Raw genomic sequence first — 23,415 nt, forward strand, 5'->3', positions numbered from 1 at the left:
TTTTGCTGTAACTAGTGTGGCTCCTCCAAAACTACTTTGTGTCCATTAACTGGAGCCTGGAGATGCTGGTGGGCTGTAGCCAGCAAGAGACGATGGTGGTGGGACACATGGTGCCTGGCTGGCAAAATGTCAACAGTACGACATCTCTGGAAACTGGCTGAGAAGTTTCACTTCCAGAAATCACCAGCTCGTTGGCAAAATACAAATGCTTGATGAGTCAAGTGATGGAGGAGAAGGAAATGAGAAGCTTGCGGGGTAAATGAGCATAGCGTTACAGCCTTTGGGAAGTCCTAGCTAGGAAGGGAGGCCAAAATCTCTGCTAGGAGTGGGGGCTGGAGGTTAGTCAGCACCCAGCCAAACTGCAGCCTGGTGATGCACCGTATCGGGCAGGTGCAGTGAAGCACCCAGACCTCATCTTTCCTTCCACAAAGGGTGCTTTTTGTCACAGAGAAGACTAAAGCCAGATCTTTCTTGGGGTGAAATCTAGCAGAGAGTCAGTGTAGGTCCTGCACAGCCCTGAGAGACAGCTTTGGTGGGAAAGCAGACCTCCTTCTTTGGCAACTGTCCCATCCTGGCCCTGTGTCACTCCTGGGATATACATCTGTGGGTGCATTTTTCCTGACCACCTCCTAACAAGACATCCCCCCACTTTCTTGCCATGGAAACAGCTCTGATGACTCCTGAGCATCCCACCGCTTCTCTAGCCTGCTTTGTTTTGTTGGAGCAGGTGACAGTTGGTCACCCTGGTACTTGTGCCCTGCTCACAGGGGGTGTGTGAGATGCTCTCTCTACACCTGTTTTTCCTGCGATGACTAAGGATCCCGCTGGACTTGGACAGGGATTGCCTCTCCCGGTTGGGAAGCTGCCAAAAGCACTCAACCCCCCTTGTGCCATGCCGTGCCACTGCGGCTCAGGAGGGATCTTGGAGGGTGAAAATCAAAGGGCACCTTTGCACGGATGGGTTGTAATGATGACTTCTTTCCATGTTTCCGGGAAGCCCTTGTGTCCTTCCCAGGGCGATGTGTCTCTTTTCCCTGCGCTAAACAGAGGCAGGAAGGCTGTAAACCTGCTGCTTTCCTGGAACGGGGACCCATCCCTTTGGGTAAATAGCTGACTAACCGCTGCTTGTGCCGGGGTGTTTGGCGTGGGTGTGTGGGGAGGAAGAGCACACAGCAGTTGGTGACTTTTGCCATGGCTGAAGTCCAGGGGTGGTGGCATGCAAGCGGGTGCCACGTGTGGGCTTTTCTGAAGGTTTGCAGGTGCTTTGTTCCCTGGACGTCATCCATGCTTCAGCAGCCCCAGGTCTAGTGGTGTTCAGGGCAGGGTGTTGTATGGCAGCAAATGCAAATGCCCATGCATGCCCGCTGCTGTCTTGTACTGCTCATCTGCTGAGGGAAGCAGCTAAAATCAGTTCTAGGGCTGGAGGAAAAGAAGATTTGCTTTGGGAGTTGATGCCCACCACCCTCTTGGATCAGAGGCACAGTACAACTGGGCTGAGAGGTTTCCACTGAGGGCACGTGTTGGCTGTGCCATCTGTCCAAACCTGGGCCGATGCAGGGAGCAGTGGCTGCCCTCAACGCGTCCGTCGGGGTTCAGATCTGAAACTGCAGATATTTTTGTGCCCAGGTGGCTGGTGTTGGCTTGAAGAGACTTTTGTGGTCCACTTAAACCACAGCTGCCTCCAACAGCCAGGCTGTGGCTTTGGCTAGCCAAATCTTGAAGATCTCCAAGGATGGTGATCCCTAGCCCCTCTGGACACCCATTTGAGGTTGTCCCACCCTCGTGCGGGGGAGGCTTTTCCCGATGTCCAACCTCAGCTTGTGGCCTGTCTGTCTTGTTCCCAGGAAATCTGGGTGATTTGAATCCTGTCTTCTCCTGAACCCGCTGTAACCTTCCACACATCGCAGCTCTGTGTGAGGAATACCTCTCCCTTGTTTTTTTTCCATCTTCTGGAGCAAGTTCCTGTAAATAAGCCAGTTGTCCCCTCTTGTGTCCCCATGCTTTTAGTTCTGCTTTTTCCTCCAATGTTACTGGCCTGAAGATGCCAACCTCAGCATTGTGTGCTTCCTCCATGTGACTGCGTTTCCAGCCAGCTTTCTCATTCTCTCCAAGTATTGATGAGAAAAGTGGACAAATTTGGATCCAGATCTCTTCCCCCAACCCTGGTAATGGGCTTTTGGTTTGTTTCAGGTCTCTTGCAAACATCTTTTTCTTATGCCTTTCTCCCATTAGGTTTGAGCATGTCCCAAATCGCAGGAGGGATCTGAACGTGGATAAAGGTCTGGATCCAGAATCACAATTCAGGTCAAGATTTTTCCTTGAGTTACTTTGGGTATCCCATCTTTAGGCTGTGTCCAGACATGCTGTTACAAAGCGGAAAAGCCTGCAAGTGGCCATAAGTCAAAGCTGATTCCCAGTTTAATCATGAGAAGTCCTCCATGAGCAGGGATGGTGTTTGGACTCAGCCTTGGATGATCTCCAGTAGCAAGATCTCCAAACTGGAGGTGGCCAAACTGTGCCTCATCACCAGAGTGGATGTGCCTTTTCATTTTATGGATGTTGCAGAGGAAAGAAACCCAACAAAATTGATTGTGAAACTCCTCACCCACTGGAATCAGCCTGCTTATGAAAGGACGTGGTCATATGCTAGTTAGCAGCGTGGAGCTCCTCATGGACAGTTTAATTATTTATCAGAAGTAGATGGGGATGCTGGAAAACAAAGCCAGGTAATTCCTAATCAATACCAGTCTCTGATTCATCAGTGTAGGCTCAGGACAAATGGAGGGAAATGGACTGGATCTCTCCTAATTTTAGGAAATTATGGCACAGAAAGTTTGTAGAAACAGAAAGAAAATAATCCTGGACTGTTCCAACTGCAAGCTGAACCCATTATCATGAAAAGACTGTTTTTACCCAGGAGGGACCTGGGCAGATCATCAGCCCACCTGAAAACTAGAGCAAATGGAGCACTGCTCAGGTGGAAATCTTGCTGAGGGGTTTTCCAAATCCTGCGTGCCGGCAGCCGCTGCCTGGCAAATGCATCCGCGTCCAGCACCGTCCCTGCAAGATGCAGTGCGTAATATTGCCATCAGATGGCAAAATAGCAATGAGGATGGCGGGCAGCAGCCTGTGGGAGGGTGTAACAGGCACAGGGGTGCAAGGGGGTGGCTGTGGGGCCAAATAGATCTTTGGTGTAAGAGAGGTGTAAGAAGATTTGTTTGGCCCAGGGGCAGATTGTAGGAGTTGGGATGTACAGATCTGTCTTGCGGGTTTGACCCTGGGACATGCTCTGCCCCTGGGCAAGGCTGAGTGGGAGCCATGTGGGTGCACAGGATTTGGGTCATGAAGCCGGTCCTGTTTCGTGTTTTAGGGTGGGTGCGCGGGCTGTCTGAAGGACCCCAGGGTGGGTTTCAAGGATGTTGCAGTTTAGCCATGCTCAGTGTTAGGCAAAAACCTGATAGCAGCGTGCCCCAGAGTGTCTGCAGTCCCACAACAGCCCCCAACAACCCCTTTCCCGAAAGCTCCTGGGATGTGAGCAGGGCAATCTGCTTGCTGCATTGAAACCCCATTTATCTGAGAAAGTTATGACTTCTCCTTACAAAAACAACCCAGAAAAGCCCATACATGGTATCACACCCATTAAAAAAAACACCAAACCAAAACAAAACCAAATGCTAAACAGATGGCTTAGATAGCAGGTTTCAAAGGCCAGTGCTTACACCAGGTGACAGGTGATTTTTATGCTGTTTTGCTGCTATTTGTCATAAGGAAATTGTTTTCTCCTCCAGCGAAACTCACGCCTGCCGGTTTTCCGCCACGAGGGAGGTGATATCGGGGATCCCAGGCGGAAGCATTGGCCACTCTCCTACCTGAATGGCTGCTAAAAATAGGACTTAACTCAGTCAGTCACTGGCCTCAGCTATAAAAAAGGCACCTCCCAGGAGAGCCTGACAACCCTCAGTGCCCGTGGCAGAGGAGTTTGTCTTGACATATGTCCAGAAGGGCAGAAATACTGATGGAAAGGTAAATATCAAAAGAGCAAATAAAGAATGATGTGGCCAATGTGCTGGAATCAATCAAAGTAGGATGGGGGTTGTTGCTTTGCTGTGATTAAATCTAGATGAATGATTTATTATCGGGTGGTCGGGTGGCTTTGGTGTTGGCTTGGATGAAGGAAACTTGCCTTCTTGATCCAAAAAAAGGCCAAGTTGGTGTGGGTGGGTGTGCTTGTGCGTTGTGATGATGCTCATCCAGACTGAGCAGAGGCTGATGCCCGGCTCCAGGGTGGTTTGTATACCCAAGCGTGCCAGATTTTGGTGTTGGCTTCCTGCGTGCTGTCCAGTGGTGGAGAAAGTCTGGTTTGGGTGTAATTCTCTGCAGGGTGAAATTGATTTTGGAAGTAGAGCCAGCACAAGGCACAGGCACAGCTCTCTGTTTTTTTCAATAGCAGCATCTTCTATTTAATTTTGCTTGTAAATGTAGAGAAAAAGCGCGATGGGAAAGGCAGGGACTGGGTGCTCCAAGTGGGGAATTACTAAAAAATCTGGGTTGCACAATTCATTGGGGTGATGGTGCTCCTGGCGTGTGGTTTGTCTTCGTAGGATGGGAACACATTGCAATAGGAAGATACAGCACCACGGTATCTGGATGATACCCTTGCTGGATTAAACCCTCTATATGATAATCAGGCTCTCCCTCTGAGAGGTGCCCAACTCGTCTCCACCCTCCCCCCAGTTTCGCTTCCTTTATCAGTGGTGTCTATAGCCCATTGTAAAACCTTGCGTGTGCAGCCTGTAAGGAGCACTCAGATAACAACTATAAAAGTGGTTGATCATTTACTGCCAACATAAACAGTCTCGAACACCTAAAGCACCCTTGGGTGCCAAAATGGGGGCAATTTCCATCATGCCCAACCTGACTGCGCATCATCCTGAGGAAAGCAAAAAATCAGGCTGAAAGTTTTTCTGTTGTTTTTCTCTGCAGCAACATGTGGGCTCTGGCTGCGGAGAAGCCTCGGTGGGACGTGGGGAGGCAGCCATCGGGCAAGATTCTCTCACTGGACAGGCAAGGGGCCAAGAAAGTGCTGGAGATCTATGTCAGGCGTTCTCTGAGCTGCTGCGAAAACTCACCGGTGGCCAAAAAAATGCTTCAGGAGAGAGCTGGAGGGCGAGGGAGGAAGTCAGGTGGGCTGCAACGGTCAAAAAGTGACTTCTGCGAGTATTCGTGTGCCAAACTTGGCCCCAAGAAGGACCAGGAGGAGGGACCCAAAGCACTGGACCTGGATGAGGCTCTGGATGATGACAGCAAAGCTCCCGCGGAGGTCCCTAAGGAGGAGCGGGAGCCCAAGAGGAAAAGCACAAAAAACTCTTCCCAACGCACCTGGTTCAAAAGTTTCTTAAATTTCCTCTTCAAGAGGAGCCCTGAGGACCAGAAGGAAAACACAGGGCAAAAAGCAAAGGAGAAAGATGCCAAAGGTCCTCACAGCTCCAAACCAGAAGGGGCTAAAAGACTCGGAGGGGACTTGAGCACATCCCCGCCGCTGGGCAGAGCTCCAAAGAGAAGACCCAGCCTCAAGAGGGTTTTCTCCTTCAAGAAGCACACAGAGGAGGAGCGGGGAGAGATGGCAGCCGGGGCGAGGGCCAAGCGACCCAGCTGCCTTCCCCTGCGGCATGTCCAGGCGCCAGCCACACCAGGTGGGACCCCCACCACCCCTAGCCCTGACCCAAACCCAACCCTACTACCAACGGGACCTCTGCTGGGCTTCTTTTGGGAAAGCTATAGTGTTTAGTGCTGGTTACTAACCTAAGCATCACCCTCCCAGTGCTTTCTGGGGTTTGGGATAGGTTTTGGGGACTCCAGTTTCAACCTGCTGCCCCAGGAAAGGGTCAATCTGCCTGTGCTTGACCACATGTCATTGCTTCAGCTTGTGAGCGCAGCAAGTTACCCCAAGCCAGCTGCTCGGGAGTAACCATCCAAGCACAGGTTTTCCCCCTCTGGCAAACAAATGACATAGTGGTTTAGCTTAAATCTGCATTCGAGACCTGAGATTAAATCCTAAGATGCTCTAGGGCCAATGTTAAGCTGCTATCGATTTACTGTGGGGAAGGGTGCGGGCAGCTGGCGCAGCCGGCAGAGCCCGTGGGACACCCCCGTCCCTTCCCCAGCCCTTCCCCTGCTGAAAAGCCGGTGAGGGGATTTCCACAAAACTTTGGTGGATCCAGGGCGAGTTGCAGCCGCTCTGTTATGGTTCAGAGAGCGCAGCCCCATCATTCACCCGCGGTATGCACTAATCTGGGGTGGGCACGAGCACCACGTGGATGCAGTCACTGCTGCGGCTGCTTTTCCCTTTCAATCAATGGCCAACAACAACAACAAAATAATCCTTGCTTCTGAATATGTGTTTTTCTTTCAGCAGACGTGAAGCAGTCCGACGGTTACTATGCACAAGTCTCAGAAGAGATCGGGTTGATCGTGCAGGGCAGTGAGAGCCAGGGGAGCAGAGCACGTGGATGTGGGGAGCCACCACGGCCGGCCAGCACCGATGGTGTTGGTGAGTGTTGCCCTTGCAAGCGATTCATTGCTGGCACGTATAGAAAACATGCGCACGAGACTTGTCCCTATGCAGAGCCTGCACGGGACCCAAACCCTGCTTCAATCCTAACCCAGGGGTTTATGTGACCCGAACTGTCATATGAAGACTTTGGGGGAGCTTTTCAGCATCAGGGCTTGATTTGGGGAGAAAGAAATTCAAAGGCAGGAGGGTGTTTTTCCTGGCTGAGTATAACAAGGCACTTGGCAATAGGCTGAAATGGGTTTTGGAGGAATGGAGGTGGATAAACATCGCTCAGGGAATTTTTCCTGGGGAGTAAACAGAGCATCTGGGTGTGAAGCTTGGAGAAAGGGCTGGAGATAATGTGGGATATCTCTCTGCAGATGAAGCCATCAGGAGAATCGTTGCCCTGCTCCAGAGTGCAGGAGATGAGCTGGACAGGCAGGTGAGAGGAGAGCCGCGGTCAGCTGGATGGGGTCGAGGGAATTTGGGTCAAGCTCTGTACTACTGTAAAATACAGCAACACCATCGATTTTCCTAGTGCGGGGAAATGCTCAGTGAAATCAAGGAAATGGCATCTTTTAATTCCATGACTGGGTGTGAGGATGGCTGTCTGTCTGTCCTCCCTCAACTGCAATCCTAGCGTGGAGTGCAGGCATCAACGCAAGGATGACACACCGCGTTACTCACTAATAACATGTATTCACTTGCTTCTTAACCAGGTGAAGGAGGATGCACGGCTACAGAAGTTCTTCAGAAACATGTCCTACAGCTCCTTCAAGAACTTGGCTGATGCCTACGTCCGCAAGGAAATGACGGCCAGCAGACCCGATGCCAACCCCCAAGAGATCCAGTTTGCCTTCACAGTGCACCTCACCGCCAAGGTGGCGGGCATCTGCAACCAGGCAGTGAACAGGATCATGGGCTTCGGCACCCGCTACCTGGAAGATTCATTTGCACCCTTGTCCTACGGCAAAATTCTCCAGGTAGGGAGGAGGACCGAGTCTGGGGCTGAGGTTCCAGCAGCAAGTTAGGGCAAGTGGTCTAATTTTAGGGTGATCAACAGACCTGGGGTGGGTAGCAGTCATGCTGGCTTATACCAGGGGGGAGACCAGGTGCTGGGTCTTGCTCCGTGCTCTTTGGGCTGCCTTTGCCTTCCTCCAACATGAGCATGGCCCACGCACACACAAGGAGCAGGACTTGCTTTGCAGCTGGGAGATGGCCCGTAGTGCACGGCATAGCTGCAACCTGCTGTAAGCACAGCTTTCCTCGGGGAGAACTGCCTCCTAAACCCATCTAGAAGACCAGTAACACCAGCTCAGTTTGGGAAGGGACCTCACGGATGTTTTCTTCTGTCTCAGCAGAACAGAGAAAAGTTTACCACAGACAACTGTGAGAGCCCGGACTGACATCGGCTGCTCCGAAGGGCGTGCGGTGCCTGGGAACCCAAGGATGCAGATTTACTGATGGGGGGGACAGTCCCTGTTGGTGACCTGGATGTGGAGTGATTTTCTGAGCTGTGGATTTAAAATCTTCTAAGGAAAACGACAGCGGTAGCCATAGCAGCATGAAATGCTTAAAACCCACCAGGCTGGGGGCAAAGAGTCTGTAAATCAAACAAAACACAAATTTCACCCTGTATTTGCATTTTAGCTGTCACCAAGTGCATGTGTTGAACCTCATGGTTTGTTTGTATTTGTGTATGTGTATTTATTTACCTGCTTTTCTATGCATATCTGTGAATGTACAACATAATTCTTGCTGCCAGCCAAGTGTCCAGTTCAGGAAAAAAACCCTAAAACTCAAATAAATTGGTCCCTAAATGACAGTCAGGCTTGTCTAATGGGTGATGTGTACAGCCGTTATACGTAGAATAACATTTGCTTTGCTACAGCTCTTGTGGGCTGCTCCTTTCAAGCCAGATGCCAAGTGGCACAGAGGGAGTCTTACAGCAGATACATGGTGTGGTCCTGCCATTTTTTACTATTTATAGCTGTTCTCTATCCAGCAGGAGATTTATTAGCCAAAGCAGCTTGATCTGACACCAAGAACTGGGTAAAGCTTGTTCCCGAGTGGCACAGGAGCTGCCCTCGCTGTCGCTCCCTCGAGGACTGAGGGGATTTACAGCTGCTGGGGTCTCACCTATGAGGTCTAAGAAGATGTGAAATGTCAAAGCGATTAAACCCTAATCACTGGGAATGTTCCCAGCTAATCTTTGCCCAGACCCCTAAGTAGGGACATGGATTAAGGCAGCTCGGGGCTGGGTGGGGATTGCCAGCGCTCAGCTTGGTGGCACCAGCAGGAGCATCTCCGTTACCAGGGTTGGACCCAGCCTGGGGTGAAGAGGACAACATTTTGGGGCTTGCAGTGGGCAAGAGGTGGGATGATCTAATGGGTTGAAGGTGATGATGGTGGCAAACAAACCTTGTGGGTCTGGGTCAGTGCCAAGCATGGGGTGATGGTCCCCTGTGGGCCACCAGTGACAGCCCGTGTCTGCCCAGAACCTCCTCTCCTGGAGGATCTGATCTTTTCAGTCCTTCAAAAACCTGAAGTAAAATAAAGTGAGGAAGTAGAGCCCTCGTAAGAAGGAAGCAGCCCTTCCCCACGCAGATCAACATCCCCTGTTTGCAAAGCCTTTGAGGAAATGTTTGATAGAGACACAAAGGGTTGAATCACCAGCTGCCGAAAAGCCCCAAGGAGGGGAATACCTTGCAGGGGCTCTGTCTAATTTGGCCCAGGGTAATTAGGACTGTGAAAACATCAAACCCCACTCCTGGTTTCTGCCTGGTGGTGCCAGCAACAAGCACAGCACCAGCATCGCGCTTCCTTTTGGCCGGGAACCAAGCTGGGACACTTCTACTGCAGGAGAAACCGAAACCACTCTTGTCTGTTTGCACCCATCACGAGATTCCTGTCCCCTGCCTGGAGCCCAGGGGACTGTGCTGGGGCTGTGACCGGGGCAGGGCGAGCTGGTGTTGGGGACATGGTGGGGACCTGGCGGGAGGATCATGCGATGTTCCTATTTGTTTTGCATGTGAGCTCATGCAGTGCCAGGTGTGGGTTGGGATTTGCATGGAGCAGAAAAGGATTTTGTCTCCTTGCTGACTTCCTGGAGGACATCATCTTCCCTCGGCACATGAGATGTGTCTGCCAGGCAAAACACCAGTGAGAAAAACAACTAATCTCTCCCATTTCCTTCTGCGCTTTTCCCAATACCAGGGCTGAATCAAATATCCTCCTTCTGTGATCGCTGGACCTTTCCCCACCCATTGGGGCAGCGGTGTTGGCGAAACAAGGAGCAAAACCTGCACATCCCTTTGCACAACAGGCTCCTGGTGCTGAATAACCCAACTGAAAGCAGGGATGCTGCCCCAGCGCGGCACAGTGGGCTGAGGATGGGAGCAGCCACGGCTGCCGTTAGTGCAGCACCCCAGGGCTGGCGGCTCCTGGAGCCCAGGTCCCTTCTTGTGAGCAACCCCAGCATCTTGGTTATCTCTTAGTTATAAAATTGAGACCCTGATTTCCTGTGGCCACTGAAGACATTCAGAAAGTATTAAAGAAGGGCAAGTTATTAACCCTGGGGTTTTGATTGGTTTCCAACTCTCGGTATTACCTTCATCCTTCCCTAAACACCCTGCTGTGGCTTCAAACAGCTAAAGCAATCACCTCGCCTGAAAATCCCTGGGATCATGGACACCAGCCATCTGGGCACTGATCCTGCCTGGGAAAAAAGCAGCCCGGCGCCCCGCACAGCCCCCTGCCCGCCCAGTGCTCAGGGTGAGTCGGGGGGCCTTCTCCTGAAAGCATCTCAGGCTGCTTCTGGGATCTTGCGTCTCCAAAGTCATTAGTCCCCACTAATCCTGCTTTGCCAAGTGCCAGGTGGGGGAGGGCAGCTTAGAAAATCAGCCTGGCACTTAATGAGCCAATTAATGCAAAATTCGCTGTCACTAAGAGGATGATGACAAGGTTTCATCTCACGGGACTGTGGCACCGGGCCAGGGAGGATGCTGTCTTCTGGGATGCTGTCCCGGGGCATCGGTGTTGGCAGCAGATGAGGGTGCAGGGCAGATTTTGCAACCCCCTGCTGCCTTGAGAAGCCCCCCATAATTCATTACAGAACAGAGCGATTTGTAGGAAATGCTGCGATGTGGCTGTGCACCCCCTCGGCTGGCAGACACCAAGGTGTGTCCCCAAAGCCCAGCTTCTCCTGGGCTTTGAGGATCCCAAGTGGAGCCCAGGGTGTCTGGGCATGCCCTGAAGTCCTCGCAGGTCTGAGCTACTGGCTTTTGGGGTGCTGCCCTCCTCTTGCCAGATCGGGCATCTCCATCCTTCCCTGTGCATGGACATTTGTCCTCTTGTCCTGCCTTGCTTCCCCTGCCCCTCTCCTGGGGCTGGCCCTGCCTTGGCATGGAGCTGTGCTGTTTGCTGGGCTTTCCCCTTCTTAGGGACCTTCTCGCATTCACCATGCACCTCCCCATGGAGCTACTCACTTGTCTTCTTGCAGAGATAACAGCTTTTTAGTGGCCACCGCACCGTCCTTCATCATCTGGCTCTGGGAATGGAAAATCCCATTAAATACGTTACTTCATGGCAGCTGCAAGGGAAGAAACTATTACAAGATGCCTGAAGGAGAGCCTGGGGGGAGAACATCTCCCAGCTCAGCTTGGCTGGGGTTTGCACTCACAAAGTGCTTCTGGAGCACCACATTTTGTGGCAAGTCCAGCTCCTGTGGGGAAACCGTCCTTGTGCCTTGCACTGGATAGGGAAATGTGATCCCACAGGTCCCATGGGATTGTTAACCGTCCTCGTGCTGTGCACTGGATAGGGAAGCGTGTTCCTACAGGTCCCATGGGAATGTTTAGACCTTTCCTGAAGCTTGGCAGCTGGGGCTGGGCTCGCCTGAGGAGGTACAAGTGCTGAGCGAAGCAGGAGCATCCTATGCCTTTTCCATGCAATGCCTGTTGAATTCCCCAGGGGCCTGATGCCCATAATTGGCAGTTACTGCACAGAGAACATGGAAACAATTTCTTCCAGCATGCAAACACTCATGCACTTCCGATGCACTTGCGTGTTCAGATCAGTCGCAGTGAGAGATGATAACTTTTGCCCTTCTTCTACCTGCAGATGTTTGCCAGTGCTGGAAGAAAGTTCTTTAAATGATGGCATTTGCTTTCCCAAGGGCTGGAGGAGACAGTGGCATGAATCACACAGCCCTCACCAGAGGGCTGATGGAGAGGCTCAAACATGTTGGAGACTCACCCAATGAGGGCATAATGTAAAACCAACATCAAATGGAAAGACAAGAAATGAGAAGACCAAATGCAGTAAGGCTGTTTATCTACAGCAGGACGTGGTCACATGCAAATGCCCTAATTCAAGCAGTCGTTCACCTCTGGGATAGCCGAGATCTCGTTTCAATAAATCTTTGAGCTGCCAACTTGCTCTTGCTTGTCCTGTTGTCCAGGCAGCAGCCACTGAGGACAGCCTTGGCCATGCCGAGTGACATTTATCTGGGGGGTCTGCAGGCAATGGTCACCTGCTGATGGGCAGCAACCCAGGGTTGCTGGAAACTTCAACCCAGGACATTTTGCACATCAAGGTGGGGGGTGTCTGCCCCCAGGTATCGCACAGGACACGATTCTTGTCATGGGGACCCAGCGATGCCTGGAGAGGCCAAGGAAAAACATATGAAAATTTGGGGTGAAACAGCATTGCAAAGGTTGCATCAGGATGCTGGGACTGTCCTCTAATTTCTTGTACTGTCCTGGCCGGGCTGGTGCACCAACACGGTGAATGAAAGCTCTCTCCTTCAGCCTGTCTGTTACTATATACATGCCCATGTTCTGTATGTTTATACAACCTTGAATGTAACAACATATGTAATATTCATTATATAGTGTGCACGCTGTATGTATTTGGACAACATAAGCAACGGAGTATTTAGTAATATTTAAAAAATACATCTGCATTTTGTTTTTGTTCTGCATGTTGGCAGCAGCATTAGGTTATTAAGGCTGAAAAGGCACTAGAAATATACTGAATTTCTCCCTGTTTATTAACTATCACCCAGCCAATGAAGACAGCCTGAAGGCAGTTTGATTTTGGTTCAGTAACCCCAGATTTGGGGAACACAGTGCTGCTGTGGGCATCCTTCTGGGGCCTTACAGAGCACAGTGCTGGAGTAGGGTAAGAGAAAAGCAAATCCAGCTCCCTGATTTTCCCCCCCAAAGGATATCCAAGAATCAGACAAGGACAAAACTCTTTCAATAGGGAGCAAGTAGAAGCAATATTTCCAAGCCTAACCCAACATAACGCCCTGCATCCACCCCTTGTGTAACACCCTCTGGCTTTAAGTGTCTTATACAAGCCTTCACTCACTCGGTACTGAGCTGTGCCTAAGCTGGGATTGGTGGAAAATCCTATTTAGGAAAACACCCTTGATGAAGAAAGCATGAAGCAAAGAGGAAATTTTACATGGATGTATCCAAGTGTGACGGCCACAGTAATGCAGGGACCATTTCTGGGAGGGCTCCCAGGGCACTTCAGATCACTTGGTATAAAAGGTGAGCCTTGATGCAGCCCTGAGCATCTGAGCTGGCTGTGGTTGAGGATTACAAGAGCTGTTTTGATCAGGGGAAAAATTCTGTTTTTAGCACAGGCAGCAATTAAAATAGCTCGTAAACTAAACGCCTCAGGGAGCTGTCATAAAAGGAGGTAGAAAATCCATCTTCTGGACTCCTCTGCAGCCAGAGACAAGCCTGGAGAAAGCAGAGGAGAAGAGAGCTCAAGGTTCACCTGGTGAAAAAAGACAACCATCGAGCCAGATACGCCAATTTGATCTCAAGATGGCTGAGGGGGATCTCCGGGGTTCGAGCACCCGTTTCTCGCTCTCCTTTTCGGGCAGTGGCTTTCTCGTCCTGTACCAGGTTGGGGTGGTGCAGTCCCTTCTGGAGCTGGCTCCTGAACTCCTCAAGTCCGCGTGCAAGGTCTATGGGTCGTCCGCCGGCTCGCTCATCGCCGCCGCCGTGGTGTGTGGTGTCAGCCTCGGTAAGACAATTACTGCCTAGATTTCCTTACTATTGATTTTTTATTTCAAAATAGAAATAGAGAACTAATGCCTTAAAACACCAGTGGGGATGTGATACTGGTGTAACTCACATCACTCACAAGGCATAAAAGAAATCTGCAGATGTTGCCACTTTTGGCAGCAATTTTGGGTGGTGTAAGCTGAAAAAGCCAGTTATTACTGTCTGAATGTTATCCCAGATGGTCAGGTAGATACTGCATGGGTAAATCTGGATGTACCTGTATTTTATTGGTTCATTTTCCTGCTCCTGCTGAAGGAGCAGATCTCCTTCTCTTCTGCTACGAGGTCTAAGGAGCGCTGAGATGTGTCCCAAAGCAAGTCTACATGGCCGCAGTGGGTGGATACGCGCATGTAAAGCCCCCTTCTCCCCTATGGATCAGGTCCCTTGGCATCTTTAGCTACAAAGGGAACATGAGTGGCAGTCATGCAGGTATCTCTAGAGCTGACAGCCCTGTTTGTTTGCATGTTGCTTTGGGTTATCCCACTCAACCTTCCCAGCACAAGGGAAGATGCGGTACGATTCCCGTTTCCAGATAGCAGAGCACTTTTCCTCTTGGCAAAAGCTCAAGGGCTTGTCAGTAGGACATTCCCGGGAGAACAGCAGTCCCCACTCCAGCCCGGAGCTGGGGTTTCTCTTATTGCCACAAAAGAGGTTTTACTCTGAACCTCTTTAGACAATGTGGAAACAGGGCCCCCAGCAAAAAGATCATCTATGTGTAGAATTAATTCAGAGCAGTTAATCCACTTTTAATAATCACATCCTCTAATATTTCCAATTAGTGTCCATGGGTAAACAAGTGTACACAAGACTAAGTCTTTGAAGGCTGATCCATGCACTGCTTCAAGCAATGGGGACATTTAGGAGGAGCAGGGGTTTTAGGGTCCAAATAATGATGGAGGAAGCAGGGAGGAAACCTGCAGTTCCTGAAACCTCTGCTGGATGCTAGAACCACTCTGCTGGATCTACAAATAATTCAAAACTTTGGCAAATATATTTAGACAAAGCAGAAAGGAACCTTTCTGTCCATAAGGGTATGAATTCCTCTACAAATCAGCAAAGGCCCCAAAACTTTCCTCTCTGATTCCTCATGCTGGAGTAATTGGATGGAGGTGAGGCTGTCCAGCAGGTATAAACCAGTTTGGTAACTGCTCTTTCTGTGGGCACCAGCGCTGAAATGGAGGTCTGCTTCACTGGGGGTGGGCAACACCAACGACTTAGAGGTGCTGAGAGGTTCTTGGGCTCAAAACACCTTCCCCAGGAGAAGAAAAGACCTTTTGGGTAGTGATGACTTTGGTTGGGTTTCTATTAAGGAAAATGAATGTGGCACAAACTCTGTCAAGTTCACATGGGGAAGGATTGGGGCAAAAAGAGGGTTAAAGGTGTGCTTGGCTCCTGAAGGGATGTCCCATGGAGTGGCTGCAGTCGTGTCCCTGGTCCCTGTCCTGACCCAGGCTGGGTGCGGAGCTCTGGGCTCTCTGAGCCAGGCTGTCCCCTGCCACCCCACAGGTCACCTTCTGGGCACATGCTCCTCACCAGCAACCTCGTGCAGGTGGGGACGGTCACGGCATTGCATGCCAGGGTCATCCCTCGCTTACCCTGAGCCAAAGCCCTGTCCTGAGCCAAAGCTCCCAAAGCTGGGCTTGGCTCTCACCCCCTACCTGGCAGCTTGCGGGCAGTTTTCCAGGTTTTCCTCCCTTTCCAGGACACAGAGCAGCCAGACAGTGCCCGGTGGGTGCATCACCTGCCTGGGGTGTCTCTGGCTCTTTTGGCATCCCTGAGGACCCTGCGTGAACCCACCGAGCATTAATCATCACACCACATGGCCTGAACATCCGCTCAAACATTTATAACCCCTCTTAATACCTGTGTTGCTCCAGTTGTCTTCGGGACACTCCATCTAATCCATCTGTCTGTCCGTGCTTTTAAAGCAATCTCCTGAGACAGCCCGGAAACCTTTGCCCCTACAAAGCCACGGTGCTAAGGCAAGCCCACAGCTTCATGCCGGTGCAGGGTCCCGGGGAGCCCACCCAGACGCAAGGATGGCTCTTTGCAGCACTGGGGAGTCAGATAAGCTTTTTGCTGTAAGAGTTTAACTGCCCAAGATGAGGTATTCCCCCAAGTGAGCTGCCCATTTTGGCAAAGGAACCAAGCTCTCTCCCTGAGAAAAGGCTGATCTCGGGGTTTCCTGCACCCCTCTTCCCTCCCGTCACTGCACAGCCTTTAAAACCTGGTGTCTCCTGAGCCCTCAGCCGAGGCTCTGCAGCTCTGCTCCTTTAATCCAGCTTCTGTGATGTGCAGACGCATGTAATGACTGTTAACACTGGCTGGAACGTCACTGGGGGAGCTCAGATGAGTGGGGAGTCCCAGCACGGTGGAGGCAGGATGCCTGGCTTGCAGGAAAGCCCTAAGCAGAGGGGGTGGGGGTCTGCCTTTCATGCAAAATCAGAAGTGGAAGGCAGGAACGTGTTGTGCAAGTCACGCTGGCACCAAAACCTCAGTGTCTACACCTGCATCCTCCCCCTTCCTGGGGCTCTTTGGTGCCTTTCCCTAATCCCCAGCCAGGCACATCTTGAGCACCCATCTCTGGCGCAGACAGGGATTTCACCTGTGGGGTCATGCTCAGCAATACGTAGTCCTTTGAGGACATCATGGGGGTGATCTTCCCCTTTCCATCCTGCCACGGTGTCCCCCATGGTAGCAGCAGTATCATCCTGGGGTCATGCGAGGGGCTGCAAAAGGCTTTATTTGTGAGGAGTGTTAAAAATAGGATTAGAAATGTAACTGTTAGGGCAGCAGGGATGTTGACTTTCTCTCTCTCTTTCCCCCCACCCTCTGTGTCAGATGACCTAAAGGAATTTTTCTTTGCCATGGCAAAGGAAGTCAGGAAAACCATCCTGGGCCCTCTCTCGCCCAAGTGCAGCTTGCTGGCAAATATCAAGACTGTTTTACAGCAGATGCTACCAGAGGACTCCTACCAGCTGGCTTCGGGGCGGCTGCACATCTCTCTCACGCGGGTGGTGGATGGCCAAAACGTCATGGCCTCTGAGTTCAGCTCAAAAGAGGAGCTCATTCAGGTAAAGGGACCTTCCTCTGATGCTGTAGGAAGATCTCTACCTACTGCTCGGGGTGGAGGTGGCTAAGCATTGATGACTTTAACTACATTGTTTTCTACCCAAGATGCGGACAGTGTCAGGAAGCTTTGCCAGAGCTGTGGTCCCACCACAGTGAGCTCCGTGAGGCTTGGAGGGAGGGAGGAAGATGTGGTTAGGTCCAGAGTCAGGCAGGAATAAATAATGCTAAAAAAGCAGGTTTGTTTCCAGCCTCCAAATGCTGATGCCAGCATGTTGGCCAGCTCTAATAGAATCATAGAATCATTTAGGTCAGAAAAGACCTTTGACATCCTCAAGTCTAGCCGTTAACCCAGCACTGCCAGGTCCACCACTAAGCCATGTCCCTAAGCGCCAACATCTGCACGGCTTTTAAATACCTCCAGGGATGGTGACTCAACCACTTCCCTGGGCTAATGACTCTTTGCAAAAAGCTGGGTTAATGCTAACATGACCTCTCAGCTTTCTGGACAGGTCTCTCCTCAGCCAAGTCCCACCGGCAGTAATTTTCCTTGTTGCCTCAGCACTTTCCTGGGAGGAAAGAGCTGGACAAAGCATCTGTGCTGCCAAACAACAAGCAGCTGATTAACCAGTAAATTACCTGCTGGGGAAAGAATCCCAGGGCAAATCCTAACAGAGCTGACCATGAGGTTGTGGGCTTGCTTGTCCCAGGGAGACAGCAGAGGATGGCAAGTCCATGGAGATGTTGGAGTTCACCCCATGGTGCCTGCCCTAGGTCAACCCAGGAGCCCAGGATGCTCATTCCCAGCTGATGAGATTGATGGAAAGTGGTTGCAAACAGCCCAGCAGTGGCTTCATCATTGACAAATCCCAGCAGAATGAAAATGCGTTGTGAGGATGTCTTGGTTTTGTCCAAAAACCTGCAAATATGAAAAATGACCCCAAAGCTTCACCTTGACACCATCAAAGGGCAGTGTTTGGACAGTGATAAATAGATATACAACTCTAATATTGCTGGCAGCTATAAAAGTAAAAACCGAAGTGCTATGCCCTTCTCAAGAGAAGTGTTTCAACTTTATTGAAATGAGATGTTTTCCCCTTGAAACTTTTCTTCTTGACACAGTTAAGTGCAAAGTTCAGCCTGGCTCCAGACGATTTGTCAAGCCTGAATGTGCAGGCACCCAGTCAACAGCTTTTGTCCAGGACAACTTTGACAGCAACATTTAGTTCTTCAATCCCTCTCCTCCCCCAGGCTCTCCTCTGCAGCTGCTTTCTTCCTATCTACTGTGGATTCATCCCTCCATCCTACCGAGGTGTGGTGAGTGATATTTCCAATAAACATACACTCCCAGAAGCATGTTCTTGGGTTTGAACTTACATTCCCTTGAGCAGAAAGCGATCTATATGTCTAGGCTTCTTCTTTAGTTAGTGGAGGATGATAAAGCCTTTTAGCTTGTTCTTCATCCCATCCTAAGAAGATAGCTGGGTGGAATTGCCATCTGGAGAGCCCTTTCCTGCTTTGCCTATGGACAGAGCCTGGATGACCAGATCTTGCCTTGCAGATCTCCAAAGTGAGAGGAGAGGACACCCACACTTGGGACGTTGACACACAATCCAGTTATCCTGGGCAGGATCTGTCTGCAGTGCAGATGTCTCCGTTAGCTCAGGTGCAGACGTGCATGGCTGAAATACCAAAAGTTCGTGGGAGGATCCTCCCCCAGCCATGTGCATATTTGTACTCTGAGAAACACTGCAGTGAAGTCAACAAATTCGGGCTGGCTTGTTGCTAACCCTCAGTGAAGGAGGAGCACAGCAGCGTGGTGGTGAAGCATGTGCAGATGGACTGCAGAGCAGCTGATGCACCGTGACCTGCTCATGTGCCAAAGCCCACAAAGCCACGGTACCAGATTTGCAGCCGGTATAGAGCTAGGATCTTTCCTTGACCCTTGTTGGTCTGCACCGATTGAGTCTATTTGGTCCTCAGATGTCTGTACCTGGCTGTCAGGTCAGATCTCCAGCTTACCCTGGACTGCAGGGCTTGCTCACAATGTGCATGAAGTTTGCAGGACCCAGAGCTCAGCGGTGTTGCTGCACGAGGCTCCTCTGTGCTGTTATTTCACAATCATTTAATTCAAACAACTGCAATCCTTGCAACCTCAAATCCCACTGAGGTGGGTGGTAAATTCAGATTCCTTTTGGAATACAGCAAATGACATTTTCCTTGCCCAGTGAGTAATCCTCCAGGGATTTGCAAGCACTTATTAAATGCAGGAGCCCTACTGCTTGAGGTCAGGACTTGAAATTTATATGACACTGTAAATTCAGTGATGTTTGAATTGGCAAATGACTGCCAAAACAACTTTACAAAGTTTTGTGAATTAAAATAATTATATTTCTATTTTAATAACTGCTGTGGATTACAGCACCTGGTCAAGGAGCCGGCTGGGTGCCATTAGGCAGGGCAGCAGAAGGAGCTGGCAAAGGCCAGGATAAAGAGCAAGGGGTGGGAAGAGATGCCGTTGCAGGTGGGAAGAGAGGACATGCTGGAACTGGTTCACAGCAGATGTTGCCTTTGCAGCTGCTTGCTTTCCCCTTGGTGATGCTGCAGTCACACGCACACTGTAACAATCCTCAAAGCAAATCCTCCTTCTGCTTTTCCCCCTCAGCGATACGTTGATGGAGGATTCACTGGCCTGCAGCCTGTTTCCAGCTTGGAGGAAGCCGTGATCACTGTGTCCCCATTCACGGGAGAGCTCGATATCTGTCCACGGGATTGTCCTGCTATCTTCCTCTGTTTCCAGATCTTCAACGGCAGCATTCAGATCTCGATAGAAAACCTCTGTAGGATTAGCTATGCTCTGTTTCCACCTAGTGCCATGGTAAGCCCACCAGGTCTTCTTCCCAGCTTCATTTTGGTTAAAACAAATTAATGCTGGACCTGCCTTCCCAAGCTCTAAGGTTCAGTTCAATCATCTCCCTCGTTAATTAATCAGTTTTTAACGGGAGAGGGCAGTACCCACTGGTTTTGCAGTGCTCATTTTAGTGGCAGTACCCACTGGTTTTGCAGTGCTCATTTTAGTGGATACTGCTGGTGGGTGGCCAGCCTGGGATGGGGTCCACGTTGGTTTGACAACCTGCAAAGGACCAGTGCTTTGGTGGTTGGAAACCAACTTGTGCTTGCTACCTTCCCGAATGGGCAATCCCAACCCTCAACAGTCAAACAGCCTTGGAGAGATCCTGCCAGTGCCTGGATGGAGGGCTCTTTAGTGACCTCAGATGTTTCTCCTTGCAGGTCTTGAACGACATTTTCTCCCAAGGCTACCAGGACACTGCCCTTTTCCTGTACAGGAACAGTAAGTGTCACCCCAAGACCTGAAGGGCAGCCTCGAAGCGTGACGCACATGCAAACCTCAGCCCTTTCTTTCCATGTCTCACAGATGCCTTTGGCTTTAACTACTTCGATGGCAATTTCCGCTTTGCCAGCATGTGTGGGAAGAACGACTCTGCACAATCCAACAGGACGTGCACCAGCCTATGCAAAAGGGTACCACAGTGCCTGATTCCTTGCTTCCTGCCAGGTAGAGGATTTGGGTTACTGATCTTGGGTTTTGGGGGTGGCTGGGGCCACTGAGGGCTGCTGCAGTCTTTGAGAGGAGCAGTATTATATTTAAGACATTGAGTTATTTATTACAGTAAATATTTCTAGATCTGTAGTAGCCGTTTGCAAAGAGGCTTTGTAAGAGCAGCTCAAGCTGGATTCTGGCCTGGGCTTCAGTACCTACAGGCTGAGCTGCAGCAAGAGTTGCTGGATAAGAGGAATTATTGCATTTATTGGGTTATTTCTAATTAGTGGTCTTTATTTACTTCTCTGTTGTCATTCCTGGGCACAGGCTTGGCTCTGTGGAGGAAGGAGCAGGTGACTGGACTGCAGGATCCACTGTCGAAGGTCCTGTTGCAGCCATACAGGCTGCCAGCTTTCATCAGGAAGGGGTAAGAACATCTTGATAGAGGCATCGAAGCCGAGAGTGATACAGAAACCAGCAGTTTCAGGCAAGACAGCTGAAGGGACACAGTGCAAGATTAGCACAAGGCAAGCAGGCGTCCCTGCAAGCCCAGTGTCGGGGTGTGCAATGGGCTGTAGCATCCTTCGGATGGCAGCTCCATGGGGAACACACGGGGCAGCCTGTGGGGCAGTGCGGGCTGGTGGCGAGTCCCTCCTTTTCTACGGACCAGGGCAACCTGATGCACATCTGCTGCATAAATAGGCTTAGCAGCATCCCCTTCCTCTGCAGGAGGATTTGGTATTCCCTCAAGGCAAGCTCTTAGGGAGAGTGGGTATGGCTAGCAGGAACACCATAGGATTGCTTGGTTATGAAAAAGTGTAGTACAGTGTGCATTTACCATTAACACCCTCCCCATTTTGCTGCATTTACCAGTCATTAAATTCGGCTTGTTTATTTTGGTTTTGCAGGCTGCAGAAGCTGTGGGGGCTGCTGGAAGGTATGAGCTCCGTGGTAAAACGGTTCCAGAAGCTCCTCCAAACCATGGTGCCTGGTTTGCCTAAGAGAGCCGTGGCCAGGAGGTGAGATGCTCAGGGGATGCAGACCCTCAGTGGAGGGAGGGCAGGCTGCAGAGCAGGGAACGCCCGGGGAACCTCACCCATCAGTCACTGATGCTGAGTGTGGCTAAAATTTCCAAATCTGGAGTACCCCACATTAGAAGTAGCTAATTTTTGTCCCCATGATATTATTTATTTAGTGACATCTGAAAGAAGCTATGAACTAGCTTTGTGCTGATTCCCTATGGCGCACATTCACCAAGATCCTGAAAGGTGTTTTGGCACTAAACTCTCAAGGATTCAAGGCAGTTAACTTGTCACACAGATAGCTTTTAAGCCGTACCTCCCTAAAACCTGTTTGGAAGTTACTTCACGTGCAGCAGGTGAACAGACTTGCACAGAATGATTTCATACTGCAGGCAGCTACACAATTCCTCAGCTGCAAAAAAGCCCTTCAGTATCAAACGCCCCTGGGGCTAGTTGTCCCTGTTGGTTCATTGACTCTGACTCAACTAACTGCCAGCTTGTTCCCTTAGGTAACCCCCCTGGATGGGCCCTGGGGGTCTCTGAAGCCACGTAGTTCTGCTGCCCCGGGAAGCAGTGGGCGACACCGGAGCTCATTTAACACAGCAGCATGACTGCTGGTTTTTTTTATGGAGGTTTTCGGGGGTGGTTTTTTTTTTGACTTGGGGAAGCCAGATGTTTTTATTTCCAGTGCTACTGCTGCAGTCTCCCTGCTCAGGACTGATCTGCTTTAACATGACGGCTGAGGAAAAGCACTGCGGTGCTGCATCTGTGACCAAACTGCAGTCTGCGTAGGGGAGACTGGGCATCTTGCATGCATGTACAACCCAGCTGCCAGTTTCTCTAGCCACTCCACTTGCTGATCACCAGCAGCATCCCTCACCCTGCTTTAATGCAGATTACAGGGCAAGGATTTGCCAGGAAATGCCACATTTTAAGTGTTTTCCTCCCACTCAAAAACTTCCAGAGAGATTCATCAAATAGAAAACAGAGAGAGAGAGAAGCCTTAGGGAGCATCACACTGGACAGGAACTAATTTTTGTCCCGTTCCCTGAAGTGATTTTACCAATTATTTATTCTTGAGCTTCATACACCCTCGGAGGCTTGCTTGTCCTGCCAGTGGAGGTAGGCACACATTTGGACCTCTCTGAATTTGCAGCTGTGGAGAAGGATAGAGAAACCTAAAGATTAACCCCCCCCCGCTTCAAAGTACCACAGTCTTGCAGATTGCATCTCCTATTGCACTGGGAAAGCTGACATTTCACAAATATGTTAGTTCTTTTCATGCAATTTTCTGTAACTCGCTGCTACAAACAGCGTATGGTCCAGGCAAACACACCTCATGTTGCTGGTCTGTATGTAGAATGAATTGGCAGCACTCTTAATCATCCCAAATACATTTTGCACATCAGAGGCTGATGGATTGGCTTTACCCCAACTGAGTCTCCCCCATTTGTTGGTTCCTGATGGGCAACAAATGGATCACAGCAGCACGAGCTGTTTATTTGAATAAACAGGTTGTTTAATTGCACAAAGGGAAATGGGAAAAGGGAAGTTTTGTCCAAAGAGCCCTGGAGACTGCAGGCTTGAATGTGGGAAATAGCTGAAGGCTGCATTGATGTAAACAGATTTAAAGTTAACTATGACGCTCAGTGAAAGAATAATGTAATATGTTCTGCTATATCTGGTTGAAATCATTGACCTGGGAATATTTTCTCTGCAATGAGCTTGCTAAAAGAAACCTGGGTGCTTATTTGCATTGGATCCATCAAAACCTACTCCTGTCTTCCTTCCATCCTGGATGGATTTACATCTCTCAACCCCTGCAGCCAAAGCTGGGCTGCTCAAAACCAGCTCGTGAACTGTGACTATGTTCCTGTCACAGATCAAAGTGGAGAGAGCACAGAGACACTCATCGCTCCCTGGGCAGGAGTAGGGCCAGTCAGCCCATCATTTGGTTTTGCTCATACTGCACTTCACCTTTCCCTCCCAGGCAGACAGCCCCACTTCTGCAACAGCCCTTCTACCAGGGTCCTGATCTTCCTAGCAAGCACCACCACCTCCAGGCAGGTTATAATAATCAGTCAGCCTCAGGCAGTAACACTATCCCTATTCAAATGCAAATTA

General features: G+C 50.4%; 2 protein-coding genes across 2 annotated transcripts; both read left to right on the forward strand.

Moving 5' to 3' along the window:
• Positions 1–4,987: 4,987 nt before the first annotated feature.
• LOC142044009 (uncharacterized) lies at positions 4,988–8,265 on the forward strand. Its single transcript, XM_075055955.1, has 4 exons — positions 4,988–5,693; positions 6,413–6,550; positions 7,273–7,536; positions 7,915–8,265. Exons 1-3 carry the CDS (start codon positions 4,988–4,990, stop codon positions 7,341–7,343), a joined length of 915 nt encoding a protein of 304 aa, XP_074912056.1. The 3' UTR covers positions 7,344–7,536; positions 7,915–8,265.
• Positions 8,266–13,395: 5,130 nt separating this feature from the next.
• PNPLA1 (patatin like domain 1, omega-hydroxyceramide transacylase) lies at positions 13,396–21,270 on the forward strand. The gene is made up of 7 exons (XM_075055956.1): positions 13,396–13,597; positions 16,480–16,712; positions 17,959–18,024; positions 19,373–19,585; positions 19,999–20,059; positions 20,144–20,250; positions 21,178–21,270. The coding sequence occupies exons 1-7, from the start codon at positions 13,396–13,398 to the stop codon at positions 21,268–21,270; spliced, it is 975 nt and encodes a 324-aa protein (XP_074912057.1).
• The last annotated feature ends 2,145 nt before the right edge of the window (positions 21,271–23,415 follow it).

The sequence above is a fragment of the Buteo buteo genome, chromosome 23, assembly GCF_964188355.1.
Source record: "Buteo buteo chromosome 23, bButBut1.hap1.1, whole genome shotgun sequence".
NCBI lineage: Eukaryota > Metazoa > Chordata > Aves > Accipitriformes > Accipitridae > Buteo > Buteo buteo.